The following is a 26,486-nucleotide window of genomic DNA, read 5'->3' on the forward strand; positions in this document are numbered from 1 at the left end:
GAGGGAGGGCAGGAGGGAGAGAGAGATGGAGGGAGGGCAGGAGGGAGAGCAGGAGGGAGAGAGATGTATGTAAATGCTGGGTCTGGTGGCTCAGTGGATGAGGGCATCTGCTGCAGGGACCTGTGTGCAACCTCATGGTCACAAGTTATCGTTTTGCTTTAGCCCCGCCCCCTCTGACTCCGCCCCCACCAGTGCGGCCCTCGGCCCCAAACTACACTGTAAATGTAGCCCCTGAGAGAAAGTTTGTGAGTACCCATGATCTAGAGAGAGTAGACGGTCAGTGGATGAACTAAGTGTAACTTTGAAGAGCATGTAACACTAACACTGCACCCGCACGTCCGTTCCAGTGTAGGAAAGGCAAGGAAAAGAACTTTTAATTATGTCCAAATACTACCATAAATAGTAGCAGTAGTTTGTATTGCAAGCACTGCATAGATCCGGTTATTATGGTGGCCACTCCCTACCTCTCTTAATAAGTTTAGTAGTACTCAGTCATTCATGTGTGGATGTATCACTGGTCACTGAATAAAAAGCAAAGCACCTAAAGTCATCCCATATATAAGCAAAAACATCCCATGTGAAGTGATAGATAATCAGATTATTTATCTTCTTCAATTTTCCATTTCTAGTACTCATTTCCACTGTAGGGTGAAAGTTAAATTAATTAAGCAGTAGCCCTTGAGTTGTAACAGAGTATTCTCAGTGCCACCCGTACTAGAAAAGTAAGAGATTCACCACCTGCATGTACTGGACGGGTACAGTAACGCAACGGCAACGCAAGTCTAGGTCACTCCTCATGGCGTGCGTCTCTTTTTCTCGGGTGCAAGTTTACCGCGCTGGCATTATGCCGGCTTGCAGAAAATAACGTACCAATTTTCCAAAACAAGAGATAAGAAGAAGAATAAGACTGGTGTACTTTCATAGTCGACTCCAATGGAAGTCCACAGTGCTCGTAGAATTTGTTCCTTAAACTCCCACTAATGTTAGAGCAAGGATGAAGAAGTGTGAGGTTAGATAGATACTGGCCTCAATAGTTATGTAATGCGCTTGCAAGTTGCTAGTTGTACTGCAACACAAATTTCTGCTGAATGATTGAGTTAATCTAAAAGAGCATTGGTTACAGACTATGTCTTTCTTTCTTCATATAGGTTCTCCTTCCAAACGGACAAGGAGGAAGGAGCTGGCTAGAGCGGCCCGGCAACGGAGGATCGAGGCCACTGTTGCGGAATATCGGCGGCTGGTGGCCCTGGAGGACGTGGAAAGTGTGCAGTCGACAACTACAACAACGTCGTCTGCATCGGCCTCCGTGGCCCCACGGGCTGCCACCCAGCACAGTGGTCCACCCAGACAGAGCCGGGCTGCCAAAGGCAAACGCCACCACCGAGCAGCAAGGCCAACAGCTGCCTCTCACAGGCATTGCACCTGCAAGGCAGTGAAGGCACGCCTGCGCCGCACCACCCTGATGGTGTCCCGCCTTCAGCAGGAGCTCGCCTTGCTCCGCGAGGAGCATGATGCCCTGGCCCAAAAAGTGAACAGCATCCACCCATAGTGTCCCTTGCCCCTTTTTAGAGACTTTTGGGGGGTGGGAATTGGGAGTTGGGTTTTTGGGGACTTTTGAAGGACAATCGTTGGGGTTAGGGAGGGTCTTGCGGGAGATTATTTTGTTAGGGATATAAATATACTTTTTCAAACTTTATCTGAGCATACCTGTTTTTTACTGCTTGCCTGGTGGGTGGGGGTTTAACGTTGACTGTTTTCCTGAAAGTTTAGTTCCATTTTCTTCCTTTAAGTGTAAATGCCCAAATGTTTTCAACACTAAGTGCCTCTCACAGACTCAGTGAAGTGAATCCAAGAGTCCTAGGACTTTAGTAGTACTACCTTCAGTCTCTCGTACTAATACTCCATTATACCCCCAAACCACCAAACGCTTATCTTACCTGTAATTTGTGTTTGAAAGTAGGGCTAGACCCAGGGCTGGCTCCACGGGAAACACCGAATAACGTTGGCAATCTTTGTCGGATAAAATTTCCTCATAGCGGTGGTACTATTGTTGTGACACAGTGGCAGTTGCATGCCTATGAAAAAAAAGAAAATGAAATCTGGTTTGTCCTCCTGAGCAATTCAACGGTACAACTGAGAATATAGCATGTGACAGAAGTACAGTAGAGCAGTGCCACATTGTAGCCTAACAAATGGTAAAGTATAACTACTAATTCGGTTGAAGTTCTTTCACATTAGCAATGGTTCTTTGTCAAGCTGAGTAAGAATATATCATCGACAACTGTGGAAAGAAAGAATGCGACAGTACAGGGCCTGTGTGGAATTATTGATAACGATATTCAACATAAGGTCTCTGTAGCCAGATACCCGAGAGCCTTGCTGGTCACTATAAATCCATTCACAACAACACTCAATGGGGTTGGTCTGGAAGGTGTCCGGTTTACTCCCCGTGATCCAGTCGATGCAAATATGGTTCCACCTCCAAATGTCACCAACACCCAGAAGTGTAAACACAGGGTGTTCGAAGCATTAGGCGGTGGAGAAAAATAACAAACTAAAATAAAAAATGTGGGATGGGTAAAGGTAGGGTCAGCAGGGAAAGGATACCTGTAACAGAAGACAAGACAGGCATCAGTGAAGTGCTGTCCTAACATACAAGAAGAAGGTATAGTAGATAGAAAAGGAGAAATTGCTTTTTTTCTAGGTGTCCCCTCACTCACCAGGGTTGCCCCTTGGTGACATGCTTCATCATTGGGGCCATCCCAGTCCTCTACGGCCTGGGGCGTGCTGCGACTTGCGAATTACGTAGGAGCACTTACAAATGACTATGTGTGGTGCAGATGTGATAGTGGAGTGGACTAAGTGATGTGTTAAGGGATCAATGTAGAAGCAGAGAGAGAGCCAAGAAATGCAGTCACAGTCAGAGAAAAAGGCAAGGGATACTGTATCTATGTGGTTGTAGTGGTCCTGTTGGAAGTGGTAAGTAAGTTGCCCGCAGATAAAAAATCCTCCTATTAGCGGCACTCCTCCATTGCAGCCGACGCTTCGTCCATCGATGTTGGTCACCAGAAGACACCCTGTCCACTGCCTGCCTGATGGCTGCTGAATTGTGGCTCGCTACTGTGAAGCCTGACTCCATCCTTTTTTCCCCATTGCAGAGACTGAAACCCGGCCTGTAATTATTCAACGAAAAACAGGAAGTGATATAATATTACAACACCACTGATAAATAAATATAAGGTATGTAGGCTGTGGAGTGCAAAAAGTCACAATTTGTTTTTCCTAGTAGACAGTACAATGTTTTTGAAAGTGCGTACTCTGAGTCACCTTTTGAAGGATAAATAAGTATGGGCAAATTAATGCAGCGGATCTTGCCCCTCAAGCTAGGTGTACTGTAAACTGTGTTTTAGAACAAAATTAGATCTTCCTAGCAGTGCTCCCACCCAGACCCTTACTAAAGCCAGTCGCAAAAATTTAGAAGACCCCCAATCAAATCTCAAAAAACGAGGCCTAGCAGAAAACTGGTGACAAAACTTACTTTGAAAGTAAAAGTAGGCCGAAGTACCCTAATTACCCATTACCCACCGTGGATTGCATTCAAACCACTTGCAAGCAACCAAGCAAAAGTAGCCATAGCCAGCATCGCTCCAAGACTCGAAATCCCCCCCACTCAAACACATGCAATAGAAATACTGCTAACCCTAACGAACCCTAAGTTAAGAATAGTGGCAAAGGCTTTCTTTAACTATGCCAAATCCCCCCTTTCCCACCATGGATTTTCTTCAAATGACTTGCAACCAAAATTACACATTCTCACGAGTGCTCTAAGACCCCAGAACTCAGTTTGAAAAATCTAGAACACCCCGAAACACATGCAATCCTGCTGCTAGGGCTAACCCTAACGAACCCTAAGTTACAAAAAGTGCCAAAACTAAAGGCTTTTCCGCGCGGATTTTGTCCCAACCACTTCTACCCGGTATTAGACCTTCCCAGGAATGCCCCAAGACCCGGCAACCCACCCGCCAAGAATCGTAACACCCCCAAACAGGCCAAAAGCAAAATCTCATACTTGCAATATTTCTGGGCCTTCGGTCCAAACGCGCTGCGTAGCTAGGCCATAAGTCGGGGTTGGCACGACGGATTTCCTGAAAAGCAAATGCAATCAAGATTAGAGTGTCCCAGCAGTGCTCCCAGACCACGAAACTCACCCGCAAACAGACGGAACCCCCCCTAAGAGCACCTCAAAGGCAAGCAAGTCATCAAAAACACAAAAAAAATTCCGCCTGGGATTTGGTCCAAAACACTTTTATCCGGTATTAGAGCTTCCCAGCAATGGCCCCAGAGCCGTCAACCCAGGAGAAAACGAGTAGAAGACCCCCAAACAGCCAAAGAGCAAAAGTACAAAAATGGGGACTTAGTCACTTTTTCACAAATTTCCCAAATCACTCCGCGCGCGCTCTGCAGCTAGGCCCTAAGTCCCCTCAGCCACCATGGATTTGCTTCAAACCTCTTGCAAAGTAAAGTATATATAGCCAGCAGTGCTCCCAGACCACGAAACTCACCCACAAACACCAGGAAGCCCCCCAAACAGGCCCCCGAAAACGCTACATAGAGCAAAATGTCAGAAATAGCCCAAAAAAAAATCGGCCTGGATTTTGTCCCAACCACTTCTACCCGGTATTAGACCTTCCCAGGAATGCCCCAAGACCCGGCAACCCACCCGCCAAGAAGCATAACACCCCCAAACAGGCCAAAAGCAAAATCTCATACTTGCAATATTTCTGGGCCTTCGGTCCAAACGCGCTGCGTAGCTAGGCCATAAGTCGGGGTAGGCACGACGGATTTCCTGAAAAGCAAATGCAATCAAGATTAGAGTGTCCCAGCAGTGCTCCCAGACCACGAAACTCACCCACAAACACCAGGAAACCCCCCAAACAGGCCCCCGAAAACGCTACATAGAGCAAAATGTCAGAAATAGCCCAAAAAAAAATCGGCCTGGATTTTGTCCCAACCACTTCTACCCGGTATTAGACCTTCCCAGGAATGCCCCAAGACCCGGCAACCCACCCGCCAAGAAGCATAACACCCCCAAACAGGCCAAAAGCAAAATCTCATACTTGCAATATTTCTGGGCCTTCGGTCCAAACGCGCTGCGTAGCTAGGCCATAAGTCGGGGTAGGCACGACGGATTTCCTGAAAAGCAAATGCAATCAAGATTAGAGTGTCCCAGCAGTGCTCCCAGACCACGAAACTCACCCACAAACACCAGGAAGCCCCCCTAAGAGCACCTCAAAGGCAAGCAAGTCATCAAAAACACAAAAAATTTTCCGCCTCGGATTTGGCACAAAGCACTTTTAGTGCTTCCCAGCAATGGCCCCAGACCCGTCAACTCACCTGCAAAGAGGTAGAACAACACCCCCACAAGTGCTGAGTCTTTCTTCATTGGGCGTAAACCAGCCCTCTGCTTTGATGGAAATAGGAGTCTGGAGGAGGAGGATAGAGGAGCATGTTCTTCTGAACTTGTGAACCTGAGGAATGCAGACTGCGGCACCTTCAAATAAATTAGCAAACAAGTGAAGACAGTTCTGCTGATGGGCTTGTTTTTGTGATTATCTGATTAAAGTTTGAATTATATTAACTGTGCACAACAAAGAAAGACAGACACACAGGAATAAAAGTGAATAAGGATGAAAAAGAAAGTTATTGATTCGTTGTCTCATTTTCAGGGCTCGAAGTCGGTATCACGGTCCAGGAATAAGAATAAGGCTTCGTCATCATACTCTGCGAATTCAGCCAGGGTGAGGTCAGTGCCACCTGACAGAGTAGAAATTCCCTCATCTATGGTGCTGGCCACCTCCTCTTCATCCGGCACGCTCTCTCGTACTCTTATATCTGGTGGTATGAGGTGCTGATTCATCTTGATCATTGTTAACCTCTCCACATTTTTGGGCGAGAGGCGGCTCCGTTTGGGAGTTACAATCCCACCAGCCGCACTGAAAACCCGTTCAGAAGACACACTTGCGAGTGGGCAAGACAAGTAGTTTAAAGCCAGGTTGGTGAGCTGTGGCCACAATTCTTTTTTCCCATGCCAATACGCCAATGGGTCAGAATTAACATAGACCTCTGTGGAGTCATTCAGATAGTCCTTCACCATCGACTCAAGGTCCTCCTCCAAGGTTCCTCCACTTTGCGTAGCTCTTGCTGTGCCTCTGACCTTTTGAGAACCAAACCCACGCAGAGCTAGCCAATCCTCTTCAGCCTCCAATGTTTCTGTTGTCTTTCGTGCAGATGATCCGGTTGCCGGTGTCTTTAACGGCTGAGAGGTCACTTGTGCCACAGCCACAGGTGCAGAAGTGGATTGTTTTGACTGGGGATGGCCTGCTGATGTACTGCCATTTCCTTCAATTTCCAGCCGTTCTGTTTCAAACTTCTTGGCTGACAAGGCTAGCCAACGTTTGTACTTTGTAACATCTTCATCAGCAAAAGGAAAGAATGCTCTGCCTGCCAGCGCCTTTTTGTAGCGTGGATCCAGAATAGTAGCACAAATGTAATGCTGTTCTGAGTGGATCTTTTGAAGACGTTCATCACCTTGTAGGAGGTCTAATAATTGCTCAGCCAGAAGCAAAGAGTCTTTCTTTTTGTCATCTTTTCGAAACACAGAACACACCTCCTTCAGTTGGTCCTCCAGCATGTACAACAATGGGATAGCTTTTCCCAAATTAGAGTCCTCCTTGCTGACTGCACGTGTGAAGACCTCAAAAGGACGAAGCATGCGTGTTAGGCTTTCAACTATGTTCCATTGCGGCCCACCCATCCTCAGCTCCTCTATACCCTCTTTCAAGAAATATTGATCGAGTTGCGTATACTGCTCATACAGACGCTCAAGCATGTAGAAGGTTGAGTTCCAACGTGTTACCACCTCCTGGATGAGTGCTTTCACTGGCATTTGACATTGATATAGCATGCTCCTCAGCTGCTTGCGGGCCTTAAAAGAATGCCTGAAATGCTTGCAAATTTTTCGGCAGTTCTCCAATACACTGTACGCTGCACTGCGTTTATTACCCAAGAATTTTTGGACAACCAGGTTTATACAGTGCGCCAAACACGGCACTCTGAAATAGTAACCGTCCCTCATGGCCTTAACTATATTGGAGCCATTGTCCGTGGAAACATAACCAACCTTGCGTTTTAGTGGGGACAGACAGTTAAGGACCTTTGTGTTAAAGACATCCAAAATGTTTTCTGCTGTGTGACGTTTCTCCAAACCAAACATGGCTAGTGTTGCATGTTTCCGAGCACCTTTAAAAACAATGTTAGTGTCAACACCTGAGTTTAGCTTTGCTTTAGCCCCTGAAAAAGAGACCCAGTGTGCAGTGATGCACATGTAATCAGCGCCTGCGCCACTGGTCCACATGTCTGTTGTCAGATGTATAGTGTGAACAGCACTCTTCTGCAAAGCTGCCCCAATCACCTTCAGAACATCTTCATGTAGTGCTGGAACCGCAACTCGGGCAAAATAGAACCGGCTAGGAACCTTCCATTTAGGGCAGAGCGCTGTCACTAATTCTAGAAAACCAACCCCTTCTACAAAAGAAAAAGGGAGAAGGTCCAGAGCTAGCATTTTAGCCAGCTTAGTGTTATACAGACGGGTCATTGGGTGGTTGCGTTCATATTGCGCTTCTGTAAACAACATCTTTTTAATGTTGCCCTGGACCAATGATTTACGGGATGATGATGATCTCTTCGACCCAGTTACGCTCGCTGATGAACTTTTCCGCATTGATGTCTCACTCTCTCCCACACTCTTAGTGTGGCTCCCATGGGGTGTGCTGCTGACATGGGAACTGGGTGTAAGTGAAGTGTTTGAATCGTCTTCTTCTACCTCCTCGTCATCAGCAGATGACAAATCAACGTTTTCATTACGTGCAATTCCGGCTTTCTTGATCGCCTCTAGGTGCGGAAACCATTGGACAGGGTGCCTTCTCTCAAGATGACCTCTCTGGCCTCCGGTACCATAGTTAGAACCAAGCTTACCACGACTAAATCGAAGCTTACAAAGGCTACAAATGGCTACGTTTTCCTTTTTTGGGCAAACACTAAAGAAGTCCCAAACTGGAGACTTGAAATGTCTTCGGGGGCCGGAGGAGGCGGCGATACTGGTGGTGGTGGTCCTGCTGCTAATGACAGATGAAGTGGAGGATGTGGATTGCCGAACTTCAGTACGTTTTGCACTTTCACCACCACGAATTGAGGTCGAGGACGAGGTGGGTACCTTCTTGCGAAGAAATATGGAAGCGGTAGGTTTTGGTGTACTACTTAACTCCAAATCTAATGATTCCATTTCCATTGCCTCCTCGCCGACATCATCATCACGCTCAGCAGCTTCTCGGGATAGGGTCAAAATGTCTCTTTGCTGCATGCCCGGTGGGGCTGCAGTGACCTTTGTGATGACTGGCTCGTCGTCATCGTGAGAGGCTTCATCACCAGCAGTATCTGTCACTTCTTGTTGAGCCTCATCACACTCCATAGGTTTGAGTTTTTGGACGACCTTCCTTTTACGCTTAGGTGCCGGTGTCAGATCATGGTGTGCCTCTGCCTCACTGTCAGACCGCAGTTGTGGTTCCCAAGACAGATCACTTGCACCAGAACGAGGTGGGCTTGAAGAAGATGTAGACACCCCCCTTGATCTTTTCCTTGCTAGGGATGTGGAAGACAATGAATGATCATCAGGAGGAGTGGCTTCCAATGATACCTCAGCTTCAATGTCGATTTCCAAATGTGCCCCTACTTCGGGAGGAACAACTATTGTGGGCACTTGTGAACCTCCATGCACCTTTGCTTGCGCATCTCCTTTTGCTGCCTCTCCTTCCACATGTACTTGGGCGTGTACTTGCACATGGTGTTGTTGCGGCTGTGGTTGTTCAACACTTGTCAGATGAGTTACAACAACCTGTGTTGATTCAGGGACATTGCTGCTACTTTCTTGCGATGAGCCAACATCACTGGTCGATGGTGATTGGAGAAGTACACTGACTGCCTCTGAAGCACTCAAGGGCTTTGACTTAAGTTGGCGTGGTGGTGGAGGCACTGAACCCAATGGAGCAGGGGTGCTGCTCTCAGCTTGGTCCCCAGCAGATCCTGCTGCTGCAGGCGTACTTTTTTTTTTGCTCCCAAAAAAAGTGGCGGGTGGCACACCAGCCTCCTTGGTAACTTGCTTCTTCTGCTCCTTACTAGCAACTTTCTTGCTAGAGGAGCTACGGAGAACTTTCTTTGGGGCCATCTTCTTCAGAGCAGGTCAGACAGCAGGCCGCAGTTGCACGAATTGTAGAGTTGTCTGAGGCCAGACGTGACGTCGCGTGACGTTATGCTGCACACACACACCGCTGCAGGACTTCTTCCTGGCACTGGTGGTTCTCTTGAGTCTTGTGCACCTAAAAAAAATGGAGGACAGAGGAACATCAGTTCAGTTATAGAGCACAAAAAAATCGAAAAACACTGCAAAATCAGCACAATCCCAATCCATCCATGCCCTCCATAATGTTTAAATTCAAGACAACCCACAGAAAGACTAGGCCCATGCAAGACTCACTACCCCTGGGCATAAATAAAGGTTGAAAAGTAGGCAAAATGGTTGGAGGCCTAACAACAAAGCCTGCATTTAAAATGGCCACTTGCCTGCCAGCACATGGCCAGTGCCTGTAGCTGCACTCAAAATGGCCACCGGCCACATGGCATGTCCCTCCCCATGAACAACCCCAAAAATCGAAAAACACTGCAAAATCAGCACAATCCCATTCCATCCATGGCCTCCATGATGTTTAGATTCAAGACAGCCCACAGAAAGACTAGGCCCATGCTAGACTCAAATACCCCTGGTGAAAAGGCCACAAGTACAGGCCCAAAAATCGAAAAACACTGCAAAATCAGCACAATGCCATTCCATCCATGGCCTCCATGATGTTTAAATTCAAGACAGCCCACAGAAAGACTAGGCCCATGCACCACTCACTACCCCTGGTCAAGGCCCCAACAACAGGTCAAAAATCGAAAAACACAAAATTTTACAACCAAAAAAAATCGAAAAACACAGAAAAATCAGTACAATCCCATTCCATCCATGGCCTCCATGATGTTTAAATTCAAGACAGCCCACAGAAAGACTAGGCCCATGCTAGACTCAAATACCCCTGGTGAAAAGGCCACAAGTACAGGCCCAAAAATCGAAAAACACTGCAAAATCAGCACAATCCCATTCAATCCATGGCCTCCATGATGTTTAAATTCAAGACAACCCACAGAAATACTAGGCCCAGGCAAGACTCACTACCCCTGGGCATAAATAAAGGTTGAAAAGTAGGCAAAATGGTTGGAGGCCTAACAACAAAGCCTGCATTCAAAATGGCCACTTGCCTGCCAGCACATGGCCAGTGCCTGTAGCTGCACTCAAAATGGCCACCAGCCACATGGCATGTCCCTCCCCATGAACACCCCCAAAAATCGAAAAACACTGCAAAATCAGCACAATCCCATTCAATCCATGGCCTCCATGATGTTTAAATTCAAGACAACCCACAGAAAGACTAGGCCCATGCTAGACTCAAATACCCCTGGTGAAAAGGCCACAAGTACAGGCCCAAAAATCGAAAAACACTGCAAAATCAGCACAATCCTATTCCATCCATGGCCTCCATGATGTTTACATTCAAGACAGCCCACAGAAAGACTAGGCCCATGCTAGACTCAAATACCCCTGGTGAAAAGGCCACAAGTACAGGCCCAAAAATCGAAAAACACTGCAAAATCAGCACAATCCCATTCAATCCATGGCCTCCATGATGTTTAAATTCAAGACAACCCACAGAAATACTAGGCCCATGCAAGACTCACTACCCCTGGGCATAAATAAAGGTTGAAAAGTAGGCAAAATGGTTGGAGGCCTAACAACAAAGCCTGCATTCAAAATGGCCACTTGCCTGCCAGCACATGGCCAGTGCCTGTAGCTGCACTCAAAATGGCCACCAGCCACATGGCATGTCCCTCCCCATGAACACCCCCAAAAATCGAAAAACACTGCAAAATCAGCACAATCCCATTCAATCCATGGCCTCCATGATGTTTAAATTCAAGACAACCCACAGAAAGACTAGGCCCATGCTAGACTCAAATACCCCTGGTGAAAAGGCCACAAGTACAGGCCCAAAAATCGAAAAACACTGCAAAATCAGCACAATCCCATTCCATCCATGGCCTCCATGATGTTTAAATTCAAGACAACCCACAGAAATACTAGGCCCATGCAAGACTCACTACCCCTGGGCATAAATAAAGGTTGAAAAGTAGGCAAAATGGTTGGAGGCCTAACAACAAAGCCTGCATTCAAAATGGCCACTTGCCTGCCAGCACATGGCCAGTGCCTGTAGCTGCACTCAAAATGGCCACCAGCCACATGGCATGTCCCTCCCCATGAACACCCCCAAAAATCGAAAAACACTGCAAAATCAGCACAATCCCATTCAATCCATGGCCTCCATGATGTTTAAATTCAAGACAACCCACAGAAAGACTAGGCCCATGCTAGACTCAAATACCCCTGGTGAAAAGGCCACAAGTACAGGCCCAAAAATCGAAAAACACTGCAAAATCAGCACAATCCTATTCCATCCATGGCCTCCATGATGTTTAAATTCAAGACAGCCCACAGAAAGACTAGGCCCATGCTAGACTCAAATACCCCTGGTGAAAAGGCCACAAGTACAGGCCCAAAAATCGAAAAACACTGCAAAATCAGCACAATCCCATTCAATCCATGGCCTCCATGATGTTTAAATTCAAGACAACCCACAGAAATACTAGGCCCATGCAAGACTCACTACCCCTGGGCATAAATAAAGGTTGAAAAGTAGGCAAAATGGTTGGAGGCCTAACAACAAAGCCTGCATTCAAAATGGCCACTTGCCTGCCAGCACATGGCCAGTGCCTGTAGCTGCACTCAAAATGGCCACCAGCCACATGGCATGTCCCTCCCCATGAACACCCCCAAAAATCGAAAAACACTGCAAAATCAGCACAATCCCATTCAATCCATGGCCTCCATGATGTTTAAATTCAAGACAACCCACAGAAAGACTAGGCCCATGCTAGACTCAAATACCCCTGGTGAAAAGGCCACAAGTACAGGCCCAAAAATCGAAACACACTGCAAAATCAGCACAATCCTATTCCATCCATGGCCTCCATGATGTTTAAATTCAAGACAGCCCACAGAAAGACTAGGCCCATGCTAGACTCAAATACCCCTGGTGAAAAGGCCACAAGTACAGGCCCAAAAATCGAAAAACACTGCAAAATCAGCACAATCCTATTCCATCCATGGCCTCCATGATGTTTAAATTCAAGACAGCCCACAGAAAGACTAGGCCCATGCTAGACTCAAATACCCCTGGTGAAAAGGCCACAAGTACAGGCCCAAAAATCGAAAAACACTGCAAAATCAGCACAATCCCATTCAATCCATGGCCTCCATGATGTTTAAATTCAAGACAACCCACAGAAATACTAGGCCCATGCAAGACTCACTACCCCTGGGCATAAATAAAGGTTGAAAAGTAGGCAAAATGGTTGGAGGCCTAACAACAAAGCCTGCATTCAAAATGGCCACTTGCCTGCCAGCACATGGCCAGTGCCTGTAGCTGCACTCAAAATGGCCACCAGCCACATGGCATGTCCCTCCCCATGAACACCCCAAAAAATCGAAAAACACTGCAAAATCAGCACAATCCCATTCCATCCATGGCCTCCATGATGTTTAAATTCAAGACAGCCCACAGAAAGACTAGGCCCATGCACCACTCACTACCCCTGGTCAAGGCCCCAACAACAGGTCAAAAATCGAAAAACACAAAATTTTACAAAAAAAAATAATCGAAAAACACAGAAAAATCAGCACAATCCCAATTCATCTATGGCCTCCATGATGTTTAAGTTCAAGACAACCCACAGAAAGAATCAGTCCACCCACCACTGAGTACCCCTGGGCAAAAGGCCCCAAAACAGCCCAAAAATCGAAAATCCCAAATTTTTAGTTGCAGCAACTGTAATGCCCCAAACAAACTTACTTGTACAATTTCTAATCCAACAGTGATCCAAAGAAAGTCAAAAAGGCCTCAAATCCAAAGATCCAGCAGCATCCACAAAAAGTAATCCTTCCAGGTCCACATCCAAATGAAAAGTGACCAGGAGATGGACAAAGCACTGGGAGGAGCCTGCTGAACAGGAACAGGAAGTTGAAGACTATGGGGCACTTCCTTCCTCCCACCCCCCCTGCCCCCTCCCCAAAATGGACTCCTCGCTAAAAAAGTGCAGGCAAATGTCAAACTAAGGAGTTATTCACATAAAAATCATCATTTCTAGAAGGTTTATGCTGCTTGCTGGTGGATTTCTTGTGCAGAATTGCAAATTTATATTTTCGCTCGCCGCATCTCAAATCTCGCAAATTGCGAAGTACCGCGAGACGTGATCTCGCCGTACTCGCGTTGACAAACTATCGCTGGCAAGCCGCGATGACGTAATCGCGCTCGCCAATTCCCGCGGGATCACACAGCAAGATCCAAAATGGCGCAGCACTCGCAAACTATCGAAAAAAACAACTCGGCAAACGATGATAAACGCCGCGCGCCGCAAAAATTGTATCACCAACGCCGCGCGCCGCCAAAAAAATCCGCTGCGTGCGAATTTGCGGATTTTGCGGGAAATCCGCAAATCTCGCGGATTGCGGATTTCCCGAAAATCCGCAAAATCCGCGAGCGGAGCGGATTTTCCGCCCACGCTTAGTGTGGGCTACCTTTTCACACCCAGACTCTTTTAATGGAATCATTGCTGCCTCTGGAAGATACAGATATACATGTGTGTCGCTATCATTCTGGGAACTGCCTTGCCCATCTGGTACAAAAAGAACAAAAGCAGTAATCACTGTTGTCTCGTAGCGACTGCCTGTTATTGTGTGACAGGACACACAAAACCAGCCATTTGGAAGCAAATTACAACACGATGATGCAACATATTATGAAGAGTACATTTCAGTTGCTCTTCCGGTGTCTTGGAAAGAAGATGTATCCTATGGTGACTTTCCACTGTAAAGCTGTCAGGCCAGTGGGTCATAAACATAGAAAAGGGATCTATATGCAGAAGTCTGTGGAAGAGGACATTGGTAATTTGTTGGAATTGGACGTGATTGAGTCTATCGGGGTTGCAACTGCCCCTGTGTCTCCTACATTCTTACAGTCCACATAGCAGACCGAATGAAACAGTTCAATGTATGTTAACATAATGCAGCCAAACATGAAACTAGAGCACGGAAGATCCAAATAACTAACATAATTCATGAAAGGATGATTTTAAAAGCAAGACTTTAAATAAGGGGAGCTATCAATTATAACGTCACTCACGTACATAATTTATTTCTCAACATTTATCACTTGCAGCTGAGAGAATACAAAGAAGCCCACAGGACTATAATAAAACATGCTCTGAATACTTAATTACATAACAAACTTGTTTTCGTGACTGTTACAAAACAACATGACCATATATTGTACCAGGGTTGCTATTCGCATCAAGAGGCAAGCCTTATATTACACTCTGACAAATATGAATTTATTAGGGCCAAAATAAAATGTGCATCTGCTTAGGAAACACAGCTACACCATAGAAGAGTATGGGTCTTATTATGAGTTTCATGGTGCAGGACCGCCCTGTCCAGCACTGCCAAGCCCACGTAGGAACCGCCTGCCAGATTAGGAGTTTTCTCCTGTTTGACAGGGGCTCTTTGGCGTTCCAAGAGCGGTGCCTATGAAATAGGGCCTGCAATGGCAACGTCAAAGGCAGTATCTGCACGTCATGGACTTCTGCAGTCCATGCCTATGCATGCACTTGTGTGGGAGGGACTCCCAATGGGGTCGCAAATTGCTACTGGCTCATTAATATTCATGAGCCTCGCATTTTGCGACCCCATTGGGAATCGCAGTCAGTGTCTCTGACACTGTAGTACATTGTCAATTTCGCCTTGCAATTTGCAACTCGCAATCCAGCGCAAATTGCGAGGAGCGATTTACAAGGGTCACACATCTGGCCCTTGATCTTGTTTACTAATAATTGTAAGATTTGTTGTTTGTAGTTTTCTCTGTAATTTTTAAGTAGAACTCTTTGAAGTTCCAAATCATAATACAAACAATGAATTGAAGTTGAATGTATCATTCCAGTAACTGAGTCAATGGCAAAAGAACAACAAAGCAGTGACCTAATTACTTATATCCCTTCTAGTCCGGATTTTGAGTTTATTATTGTTTCCATTTTCAAAGTATTAAGTGTTGCAGGTAGAAAATGTTGAGAACAGCTTTAGTCTTAGCAGCAAATGTTGAAACGTCCGCAATCCCGGTGCTACAGTCTACTTGTAACATAACTAGTCATCTGTAATAAGAACATTTCTTGACTGCTCAACTCTAATAACATATTGAAATATGGCAATTGAAACATGGCATGACAATTCCTGATGTCAGAATCAGCAGTGCGAATGTCAGGTAACAGAGTACAATTAAAGCTGCTTTTTAAGCCGTTAAAGTGATAAATACCTGTTCATCTCTTCTGATCTGTTTGTCTGCAGAGAACAGCCAATAGCAGAAAGGAGCCTTTGGTGGAATCATAGTTATTTATTTGCAGGAATTTCCCTGCATGGTAATACTCATTCCTAACTAAGCAATTACAAAAAATAGCTTAGCTTTCACTGTGTTTGTTACCAGCTTTGCATTGGTGTATTTATTCTTGTACTACAGATTCTGCATTTTCCTACGTATTTTCAATGGTACTCTTGCATATAAAGGATCACAATACCAATAATTTAGGGGGTCATTAGGATCGCGGACGGACTTGAGTCCGTCCGCGACCCCAGAGTAGGAGGGAACGTCCGCATGGGCTGCGGCGTTCCCTCTGTGCAGATTAGGATGTGACCGCCACTCTATCTTTAACATTGCCGGCGGGTGCAGCTTCAAGCTGCACCCGCCGCAATGTTAAAAATGCATGCACGGCATTTGCGTGCACAAAGCGGCAGGCACCGCGCGGTGCCTGTTGCTTTGTGCACGCAAATGCAGGGGGGTACCATAGGTACCCCCCATGTGCACCCCCCATTCACCCCTTCACCCAGGGGGCCCGCAACGGGCCCCTGAAGTGAAGGTCCGTATGCTTTTCCACGGTGGAAAAGCCGCCGTGGAAAAGCATAGAAATGCAGACATACTAATATGCCTGGCGGTGTCTGATAGACACCGTCAGACATTTTAGTGCTTTTCCGCCGCGGTCGGAAGGCGACTGCGGCGGAAAAGCTGCGGACAGAATATCAGACCCACCAGCCATCCTAATTTGGCGGTGGGTCTGTGGAGGCTCCGCAGCGGTTTTCCCGCATCCTCCGGGCCGGCGGTGGCTTCCGCCGGCCCAGAGGATGTGGGAAATCCGCAATCATAATTAGCCCCTTTGTTTTTTGGGGTGGAAGGATAATACCATGTATGATGTGACAATTGTATTGTGAAGAATATCATGACTGCTGCCTTATGGTAAAGGGATATTGCAAGTCCCCTCACTGTTCCATGATTTTATATAGAAACACTGATTTCAACGTCTTTTCTCTACATGGTCACAGAACTCCTCAGAGACTTGCAAGAGCTTAATCTTCAGGCATTGAATGGGAGATTAGTGTCTTATATACCCATTCAGTTCACCTTTTTGCACATGCCAGGGGTCAGGTCCATACTTAAACCTTCCTAGCCTGTAGACCTTTCCATTTACGTATAGAATATGTAGGATTTCCAGCAGTGAATGTCTTTTTATTGCCGGAAAACATTTTATTACACTTGCTTACAGAAAAAATATTTCCCCATGGAGAAAAGATAAAGAATCAGCATTTGCACCTAAACCCTTTTTCTGAGTGCTTAAATCTATGCTATGCAGATTTACACAAAAGTGGCGGGAAATATGTTGTACGCCATTCCCAATAGTACATCTTTAAATATGTTCCTTGGACAGCTTTCCTAGCATGCTGTTTCTTAATGCTTGGAAGTTCCTAAAAGTAGTAAGTATACACCCCTTCCTAGGAGTCATAAATACGTGTTCAGATTCACTACTTTTTGGGATTTATCCCTAAAGGATTTAGTCCAAGGTTTGAAAGTGACCATTTCCTACAATTAATTACTTTGGTCCGACATATGATAAAAAGTAGTTGTGAATCATTATGATTTAGTGTTCAAAGCAATACATTTATCCAAACACAAATGCAAAATCTTCACATTTTTAACAAGTTTAGGGAACTAATTAGTGAAGTAGTTTTGGCATTTCTATTTATTCTCTTTATAGGGTAAATAATGTATGAATCTGTTCAAGACAATTGGGAAGGCAAAAGCTAATAATAGTGCATGAAGTAGCGGGGGTTCTGGTAGTTCCAAATGGTATGCTTCTAGCATAAGAAATGACCAGCAGCTCTTCATATGAACACTTTGAGCATTACAACGGCACAGAGATATGAATTATGGAATAATGACTATTCACAACTTGAAGAAAGGTTTACATTAAGTTCATGTTGGAATTAACAAAAGGGTGAATGAGACTAGATAGACTGGATTCTTTGAAATAGTTGAAAAGGTGACAAATAAATGCTGGTCTATTATCATTGACCTAAATTGTTGTAACAAGTGTGAATGGGTATGTGTGGTCAGCTGGAAATGGAAAAAAATCAACTTTACAATAACGATAAGGTACTTCTAAGTACAGCACTGAGGACAGTATGAATGGCTTCCTGCAGATCATCTCGGTTGATGATGGTGATAAAGGGTAAGATGGGCTCCATGGATACCAGGGCACAAGGGTCTGAAAGTATCCCTATGAGTTTACTTAAGAGCGATCAAAGTTTCTGGGTCAAATTTCTTATGCCTACATATCAGTCAGTTATTGATCATACCTTTATGTCTGAGTCTTTGAGAGGTTCCATCTTTCATGCAATATCAAGATATCATGGCCAATCAATCCCTGTCTTCACAGTACTAAATAATTGCCTTCTTGAGTGTGTTAATGAAAGATTTTAAATGATCTGTGCATAAGTTAAGTGTGTCAGTAGAACTAGCGCATATACTTTAGCTATAGTTGTGAGACAATGAACTACTTGTTAGGTCTTGCCTTGTTGGGACACAAGACAATATATGTTCAGATGGCAAGTTAACGTTGTATTCTTTGTAGACTATTTTTCTACTATTGATGGACTTGAATAACCAATTTTATGGCAGAATTTCAGGTCTTGTGGAATTTAATTAGTATTATGGTGAGCTATTAAATCACTGTACCCAAACACATTAGTGCAAGTTAAGGAAGAGATAGGCTTAAAAAAAATCTGGGCGGATGTGGAATAAACTCATGGGTGATTGTGGGCATCCTTATGTTTTAATCACTCCAAAGTGGGCTGCATTTTGTACTGTAGGACTATTTCCCTAAAAGTCTAAATACCAGCCCAATCAAATCCTAATATATGCAGACGATTTCGCACTTCACCATAGGCTTTGGAGTTTCCTTGTTCATTAAATAAATTATCTGCATATAAAGCCAACAATAAACTTGAATTTAACATGACCCAGATTACAATTATTTCCTTGAGTCGTTAAAGATTAGCTGCATATTGGTTTATCAGTAGCCAAGAAATTGCTGGAGAGGCAGCAAATAACTATCTTGGCATAAATATGGACCAGATGTTGACCTAAAACAACACCATAATGAGCTTAAATTACAATTTTGAACTAGATCCCTTGGAGCTAATCAGGCATTTGGAAGGTTTCAGAGTTAATATTTTGAGCCACCATTAAAAATCATTTAAGTTAAATTTAACTCTTCAGTAGCCTATGGTTTGTTCAGTTTTGTTACTAAAATATATTCTTGGTTAAATTCAGAAGAAAGCGATTTGCTGCACAAAATGTTCTGCCTTCCAAAGAGAGTTTTACAGAGAATGCTTCAGCTTGAATCCTGTCTGGCAAGTCTGTCACCCAGTTAGGACATAAGGGCCCCTATTGCGATGTCGGTCAAAGTTTCCTCCAACACCATTTTGGTGTGGGAACCGACCAACCGTAGGAAGACGGTGCCAAACACCGTATTTCGATGCGACCGCACAGTGTGCGGTCGCAAACTCCCATTTCTCTATGGGAGATTCTGTGGCAGGTGGAAACCTCACAGTGCCTGCCACACAGTGCAGACATTTACAGGGGGGCACCACAGGTACCCCCCTCGGCCCCCAACCAGAGGCAGCAGGGAGAAGTGGACCCTGCTAGGGGCCTCCGAAGTCCCTTTCCGAAAGGTTTCTATGTCGGAAAGCCCGACATGGACAGCCTGTTTGAAACCAACATCATAATCGCGCCGGCGAAAACGCCATCCGCACAGTAAGTAAGTACATTTTATTGTATATAGTTAATTAAAACCTTTACAATATGGTTACATTAAAACACATGTTTTAAGAATAAAATATTCGACTTTAGAAGATCGTTAAAAAAAAATAAAATAATAACTTTCTAAAATGTCTATATATTTGATATATTTGTGAGAGGGGATTCAGAGTCTGTTCATAACACTTCAGGCATCCGTGTTCGAGCATTCAGTAATCTTTTTTCTCAGTCTTCACTACTAGCAGCAATGCCTTTTGACAGAATCTGGCGGCCCTACAAGCTGTCTGCAGATGGTAACTATTCAGTGCTAGCATGACAGCTGGGCGGCATGATCTAATCTGAAAAAGACGGAATACATGCAGTAGATAATAACGTCTCAAAATTTTCAAAGATGGGCAGATGCACAAAATGTGCAACATTGATTCTTCCATTTGCCCACATAGTCTGCAGACAGGGGTCGGCCATGTTTGCTTCCATGGAGGTGTGTGATCTTTTAAAATGGTGGTGCCCAGCCGTAATTGTAATAGTGTTTTTTGGACGGCATTGGATATGTGATTAACTAAGTACGGTTGGGGTTCCATTTTCACGTACGTGGCCAGGACCGTCCAACTGTGTTTTTTCTGTGCTGTTGCGGCTTTGTCTGTTAGCCAAGATCTTTGCTTTGCTGCTCCGTTGGTTACTTTTTTAAAAGCCGCAAAGGTTTGATTTGTATTCCATGCCTCCTCCAACTTAAGACTTGCAAGGGCGTTCTCCCATACCGGTTTCCAAGCGTTTTTCGACTTGGTCTGGTTGTTCATCTCAATCCAACAGAGGCCCATTAGCGTGTCCTCTTGGGCTGCTCTTAGTTTCCAACATGTTTTTAGAATGGCTGCTTGTCTGACTTGATGCTGGTTTGATAGACCAAATTCCAGGCGAATCAATGATTGAGATACAAACCTTGGAATCTTAAAGATATATTTGAACAGCTCTGATTGCTGTGTGTTCAGAAAATTTGCATCTTTACCCCTATACAATTCCGAACCATAGGTGAGCGAGGGTAAAAACTTGACGGCTATCACCTTCAACAGGTGCGAGTTGGATGGACAGTTCAATTTCGTTTTTAATATGTTTAGGGCAAAACGAAGTTTATTTGCCTGTGCCTTTCTATACAGTTGGTGATCTTTCAGAGTCCACCTGGCATCGACAACTACTCCCAGATATTTGTACGAGCAGGTCTGCTCTATTTTGTTGCCTGCGATGTGCCATTTGAAAGATTTCCTCCCTGGGCGAGAAGCAAAACAGACGATCTTCGTCTTTTTATAATTAATTTGCAGGCCCTGCGCACTGATGTATTCATGGAGCTTCATGATGGAACGTTGTAAGCCCAACGGGGTCTGACTGCACAGTACAATGTCGTCCGCATACTGAATGCTCCTGATTTTGTGATGGGCTAGCTTTGGCGGATCGCTTTCTGTCTCCGCAATGTGCTTGTCCAGGTCCGCTGTGAAGATGTTGAAAAGAGTTGGGGCCAATACACAGCCCTGCTTGAGGCCCACATGGGTGTAGATTTTTCGTGTAGTTCGATCGCCATTGCCTAATTTTATTCGAACCCAGGTGGATGAATACAAATTCATGATGGCCCGCAGCAACTTTGATGGTATTCCCCAAGTGTCCATTTTTTTCCATAGAGCCTCCCTCGGGACTGTGTCGAACGCAGCTTTCAGGTCGACAAAACACGTGTACAGCTTAGTTGACTTATCCCTGGCTTTGTCCACCAGAAGATTTAACGCCAGCAGGTTACATGAGGTGTTGGTTCCGGGCCTAAAGCCAGTCTGCGTGATCGGCAAGATCTTATTCGCACAAACCCAGTCTTCCAAAGCCATCAAAAGATTTGAGGCGTATATTTTGGCCTCGACATCTATGAGTGCTATGAGGCGGTAATTGGCTGGATCCGATCTTGTGCCTGCCTTAAAGATTGGATGAAAAATACTGCCTCTCCATGACTGGGGAATGCTTCCAGTCTGGAATGCATTGTTAAATAGTGGGGAAAGATGTTCAGCCCAGAATTGTTGGTCTTGTTTGAACAGACCATTCGGTAAACCGTTTGGACCTGGGGCTCCCTTAGATCTCAAGTTTTTTAATACCTTTTCTACCTGGGATGGCGTTATCCAGTTTTCATCCGAAAGCTGGTCTGCTTCGTGATTGGTTTCTAATTGCAGGGTCTGGAACGCTGGGCATCCGCACAGGATTATGGTGAGTTTCAGACTGTCCGACAGGCTCCATGAGCCCTTCGGAAGTCAGGCGGAATGACCAGCCGGTTTTGAGTTCCGACTTCCATATTCCTAATACGGCGGTCGTATACAAACCGTGGAAGTAGGTTGGAAATCCTCTGACCTGTGGTCGGAGGCTTTCCGACTGACATCCTAATGAGGGCCTTAGTGTCTGACAAACCTATTTAGGTTTCAGGAGGTGCCTCCTGGTTCATTGATGCTCTTGCTTGTGTCATACCTGCAGGATTCCCCTGAGAGAGCAACTCATGTTGGTCTTGCTTAATGGAAGGCCTACATGATCCAAGGTTGACAATAGTGTGGCCTTCTGACAAACAATTTGATTTTCAAAGACTGGGCGAACTGAAACTTGAAACTTATGTCATTTCAGTCTGATTGTGTCACGTTTAAACCTAACATAAGGGGAATATATATTTTTACATATTTTGTTAACCTCTCTCCTAAATTGTTTATGTTGATGCCATGTCACCAAAAGTACTTCCAGTGCAATATTTTGCTTTAGAACATTGCGATTCCTGAATAAATTGATCCAGTTTACCTGGTCTACCTTTCCATTTAGCTCCATGTGTTGTAGGCTATGTGATTCTAAACAAAATGTTTGAGGAAATTGGCCTCTTGCTAGGTTACTTGATGAATGTGTATATACCAGTTTTGATCCTTCAAATTTTCTAGACCACACATCGAGATCAGATGAATAAATCATTTGCCTGTATTATCAGTGAAAACTCGTTCTTTACCAGTAGCTTGCAAATATGTATTCTTCATGAGCATCTCTTAAAATGTATTTTAATTTTACAAATTTTTTAAATCAAAGTTGAATAGTGTTTGTTTGTCCTTAATTTGTTTTTTATTTATACGTTTGATGCTGTATGGTGCACCAAGTGCAATACATTTGAATGCATTTAATTCTAAGAACAACACATAATTTGTCTTCACACATGGCTGCAAATTTTCCTTGCACACAGCTCTCCTGCGACTGCACATTTCCAAATCATTTTTGGGCCATTCACAGACTGATATCTTGCGCTCTCTCATTCATCCATTCTCCCCTCAAAAACAAGGCACAGCCCTATACATCTGCATAGGATATCCAGCCTTCATCTTGCCTAACCGCTTGACAGCCTCTGGCTTTAGGAAAACTTGAGAGATTGTCTGCCCTGGCAATCCCCTCACTAGAGATTTTCTATGTAATGCTTAATATTGTGACAGTGAAAAAGATTTCTAAAACACTTGTATTCTCTTTAGGATTATAAAGCAGGAATCGCCATCACGAACATACCTCTGAACGTGGCAAACATCAAGCATGTGGACCGTAAAAGCTTTGAGATAACCACGCCCTTTAAAAGCTTCAGGTATGGCTTTTAACCACTTCTTACAGAAAGGTTGTGCAAGTCTTCTGGTATCTCTGACTCTGGAAGGAAAGAGTGAATCTACATTTTCTGATTCTTAAGTCATGACTTTAATACTAATGCCCCTGTTGTGTCATGTAAACTACATTGTATTCCACACCAGGAATGGCCTGTAAGAAGGAACGGGGATGGCGCAAATCCTGGGATCCCAAAGATCGAGAAGTTTACAAGGGCATGTTACGAGAATACAAAAGCAGAGTGATTAAGGAAAAACAGAATTACTTTACTAACTTGACCTGTTCTCTCACGTCATCTAAAGAGCTCTTTAAGATCGTGGACTCTCTATGTTCTCTTCAGGCACCCGATCCCGTGGTTGTTTCACAGGAGCTCTGTAATAACATCTCAGACTTTTTTTATAAAAAAATAGATGATATCTATCTAGCTTTACAATCACAGAGGAACTCTTTGAGTGAGGAGGACTCCTCTCGAGTTAAACTTCTGGAATCTTGGGATGTGGATACTCCTCAGGCCCTTAACCACTTCCCTGCGCTTTCCCTGGAGGGTCTCAATCTCCTCCTAGATAAAACGAAATCAGCTTCTCCTCTGGACCCGGTTCCTTTGAAAATACTAAAGGACTGTAGGGACATCATTCTTCCTCCGATGTTGGAAATAATGAATGGAGCCATGGAACAAGGAATTTTCCCGGTAGCATGGAAGAGAGCTATTGTAAAGCCTCTTCTTAAAAAGTCTACCCTAGATCCCGGCATATTGAAGAACTTTAGACCTATATCCCTTCTGCCGGCCCCTGCTAAGATGCTGGAGGCCCACTTGAATTTTCATCTTTCCAATTTCCTTGATGCTTCAGGGTTTTTGGATGGGTCCCAACATGGCTTTAGAAAGCTTCATAGCACGGAGTCTGCTTTGACTAAAGTCACGGATAATATCCGCCGGAAAGTAGATCTAGGTCAATCCACAGTACTTGTACTGCTGGACCTTACAGCAGCATTTGATACCCTGTCTCCCTGCACTTTAACATCTAGGTTAAGGGAGGCAGGGGTAGCAGGACCGGCCCTCAGTCTCCTGAGCTCCTTCCTACATCAACGAGAGCAGCGTGTAATGCTAGGAGATTACCTCTCCCCTGCTAAGTCTTTGCAATGCGGGGTGCCACAGGGGTCGGCATTGAGTCCGACCCTGTTTAATATCTACGTGGCCCCCCTTGCAAGACTAGTAAGATCTCAGGGGATGGAGGTAGTGTCGTATGCCGACGACACGCAGATTATGGTGTCCCTGACCCACTCTGTGAATGTCACTGCATCCAACTTTAGGTCCTGCATGCAACTTGTTGCAGATTGGATGATTTTCAACTCCCTAAAGTTGAACGGTGACAAGACAGAGGTCCTGGTCTTTGGCAAAGACCAGGGCATGTGGTCGGGTGAGTGGTGGCCCCCATCTTTAGGCATCTGCCCCACTCCTACACAATCTGCTAGGAACCTAGGCCTCATCTTTGACACCCGGCTCTCCATGGAACTCCAGGTCAATAGGACGGTGGCCACCTGCTGGGGTGTCATCAGGACTCTGAAAAGAATCGTCCACTATCTTTCCCCACAGGCACGTAAGCAGGTCGTGATCGCTCTTGTTGGCTCAAGGCTCGACTATTGTAATTCACTCTACGCCGGGGCCAACAAGGGCCTTCTGCAGCGCCTGCAGGTTGTACAGAATGCGGCGGCGCGTTTTGTTCTGGCCCTGCCTTGGCTGTCCTCTGTGACCTTGGCTAGGAAGAATCTCCATTGGCTCCCTATTCCCTCCAGAGTTCTGTTCAAACTTCTCTGCCTCACGTATAGTGCCCTGATGGCAGGCCCGGCTGATGCCCTTGGATCCTTGCTCACTAGGTATGTTCCGAACAGATGTTTACGCTCTCTAGAGCTAAACCAACTGGTAATTCCACGCGCTAAGAAGGCTAGATGGGGGAGCAAGGCCTTCTCCATTCTGGCACCCCAGATATGGAACACACTTCCCCTGGAGATCAAATCACAGCCTTCACTAGATCTCTTCAGGAAAGCGTTGAAAACCTGGTTTTTCACTAAAGCATATCAGTAAGCTCCTGTATCTGACTGCCGACAGCTAGTTGTTTGAGTTAGGCGCCTTGACGCCCATTGGGCATAGTTGCGCGGTACAAATGCCATTTCATTCATTATTGCAGAAACTTGTGGGACATAGAAATTCTGTGGTATTACTCCAAGTCCCATGCCGTTGTAAAGGAACTCAGCCTTTGGCGATATTCCTCTGTGGTCATGAACCTCTTTGCTGACTTGCAGTATCCTCACAACTTACGTCAGGGGGTACTGAAGCCCATATATAATGTGGCGACTTTATTATGTTAAATTCTTTCTAATTTATCCAATATGTAAGATTGTTCTTCACTGCTTTTATATCTGACGGGGTGTATTAAGAAAGGGGCTCATTATGATGGCGGAAGGACCGCCACTGCCGGGCTGGTGGTCCTTCCGCCATCACTGAGCATTTCACCCACCGCCAAATTAGGATGGGGTGGGTATCGCGGCAGAAGCAAAGTCTGTCCGCCGCTTTTCCGCCAGTGGGAATCGCACCGATTGCCTGGCGGATGGAAAAGGGCCACTAATATGGTGGCAGTGCCTAACAGGCACCGTCCGCCGTATTATGATGTGACCTGGGAGGTGCCTTTCCATAGCGGCGATGCCACAATGGAAAGGATGGCAGGATTGTGTTTGGGGGCCCTTTGTGGGCCCCCTCAGTAAGGGGGGGGGGTGTAGGTGCACTGGGGGTACCCATGGTACGCCCTACTTTCCCATGGACATGGTGGCAGGCTCCGCATGGGGGCTGCCACGTGGGCATGGAAATGCACATCGTGGCATTTTGGCATTGCAAACGGTGCTGCAGGAAGGAGCACCGTCCGCAATATCTAAAGGCCAGGATGCACCCACCATACTGGCGGGCGCATCCTAATTGGACTGGTGGGACCGCAGCACGTCTGGCGGGCGGTCCTAGCACCATTATGATGGCGGGCGGTCTGATGTTCGCATGCCATCATAATGAGCCCCAAGTTCAAACTAATCATAGCAGTACAGGCTAAAGGTATGGAATTTCTATGTTCTTGTTCATGTGTCTGATGCTGTAAATGCAGTGTGCACATCAATCTTACCAGCAGGTCATAGGTGTGCAAGGCTGTCACAGAACTGAATATTTGTTTTAGAGGCTCATTGATTGAATACCTTTGATTGGAATAAAAAGAAAATCAACATCTAAACAGCGAGTGCCACCAAACCAGCAAGGTTTAATTGTATGCATGCAGGTGTGAAACCTGCTCTGAAAGATGCATGGCAGGAGGGGGTGTTAATGTCCGCAGTAGTCCAAGGGCTTTCACCACTACAGGGAAG

At 45.4% G+C, this 26,486-nt stretch overlaps 1 protein-coding gene across 1 annotated transcript in view; it reads left to right on the plus strand.

The window, feature by feature from the left end:
• ARAP2 (ArfGAP with RhoGAP domain, ankyrin repeat and PH domain 2) overlaps positions 1–26,486 on the plus strand; it is a 1,270,949-nt gene that overhangs the window by 503,159 nt on the left and 741,304 nt on the right. The window contains exon 10 of the mRNA XM_086964430.1: positions 22,970–23,076. Coding sequence (XP_086820556.1) covers positions 22,970–23,076 — 107 coding nt within the window. The remainder of the gene's footprint in view (positions 1–22,969; positions 23,077–26,486) is intronic.

The sequence above is a fragment of the Lissotriton vulgaris genome, chromosome 3_2, assembly GCF_964263255.1.
Source record: "Lissotriton vulgaris chromosome 3_2, aLisVul1.2, whole genome shotgun sequence".
Classification (NCBI taxonomy): domain Eukaryota; kingdom Metazoa; phylum Chordata; class Amphibia; order Caudata; family Salamandridae; genus Lissotriton; species Lissotriton vulgaris.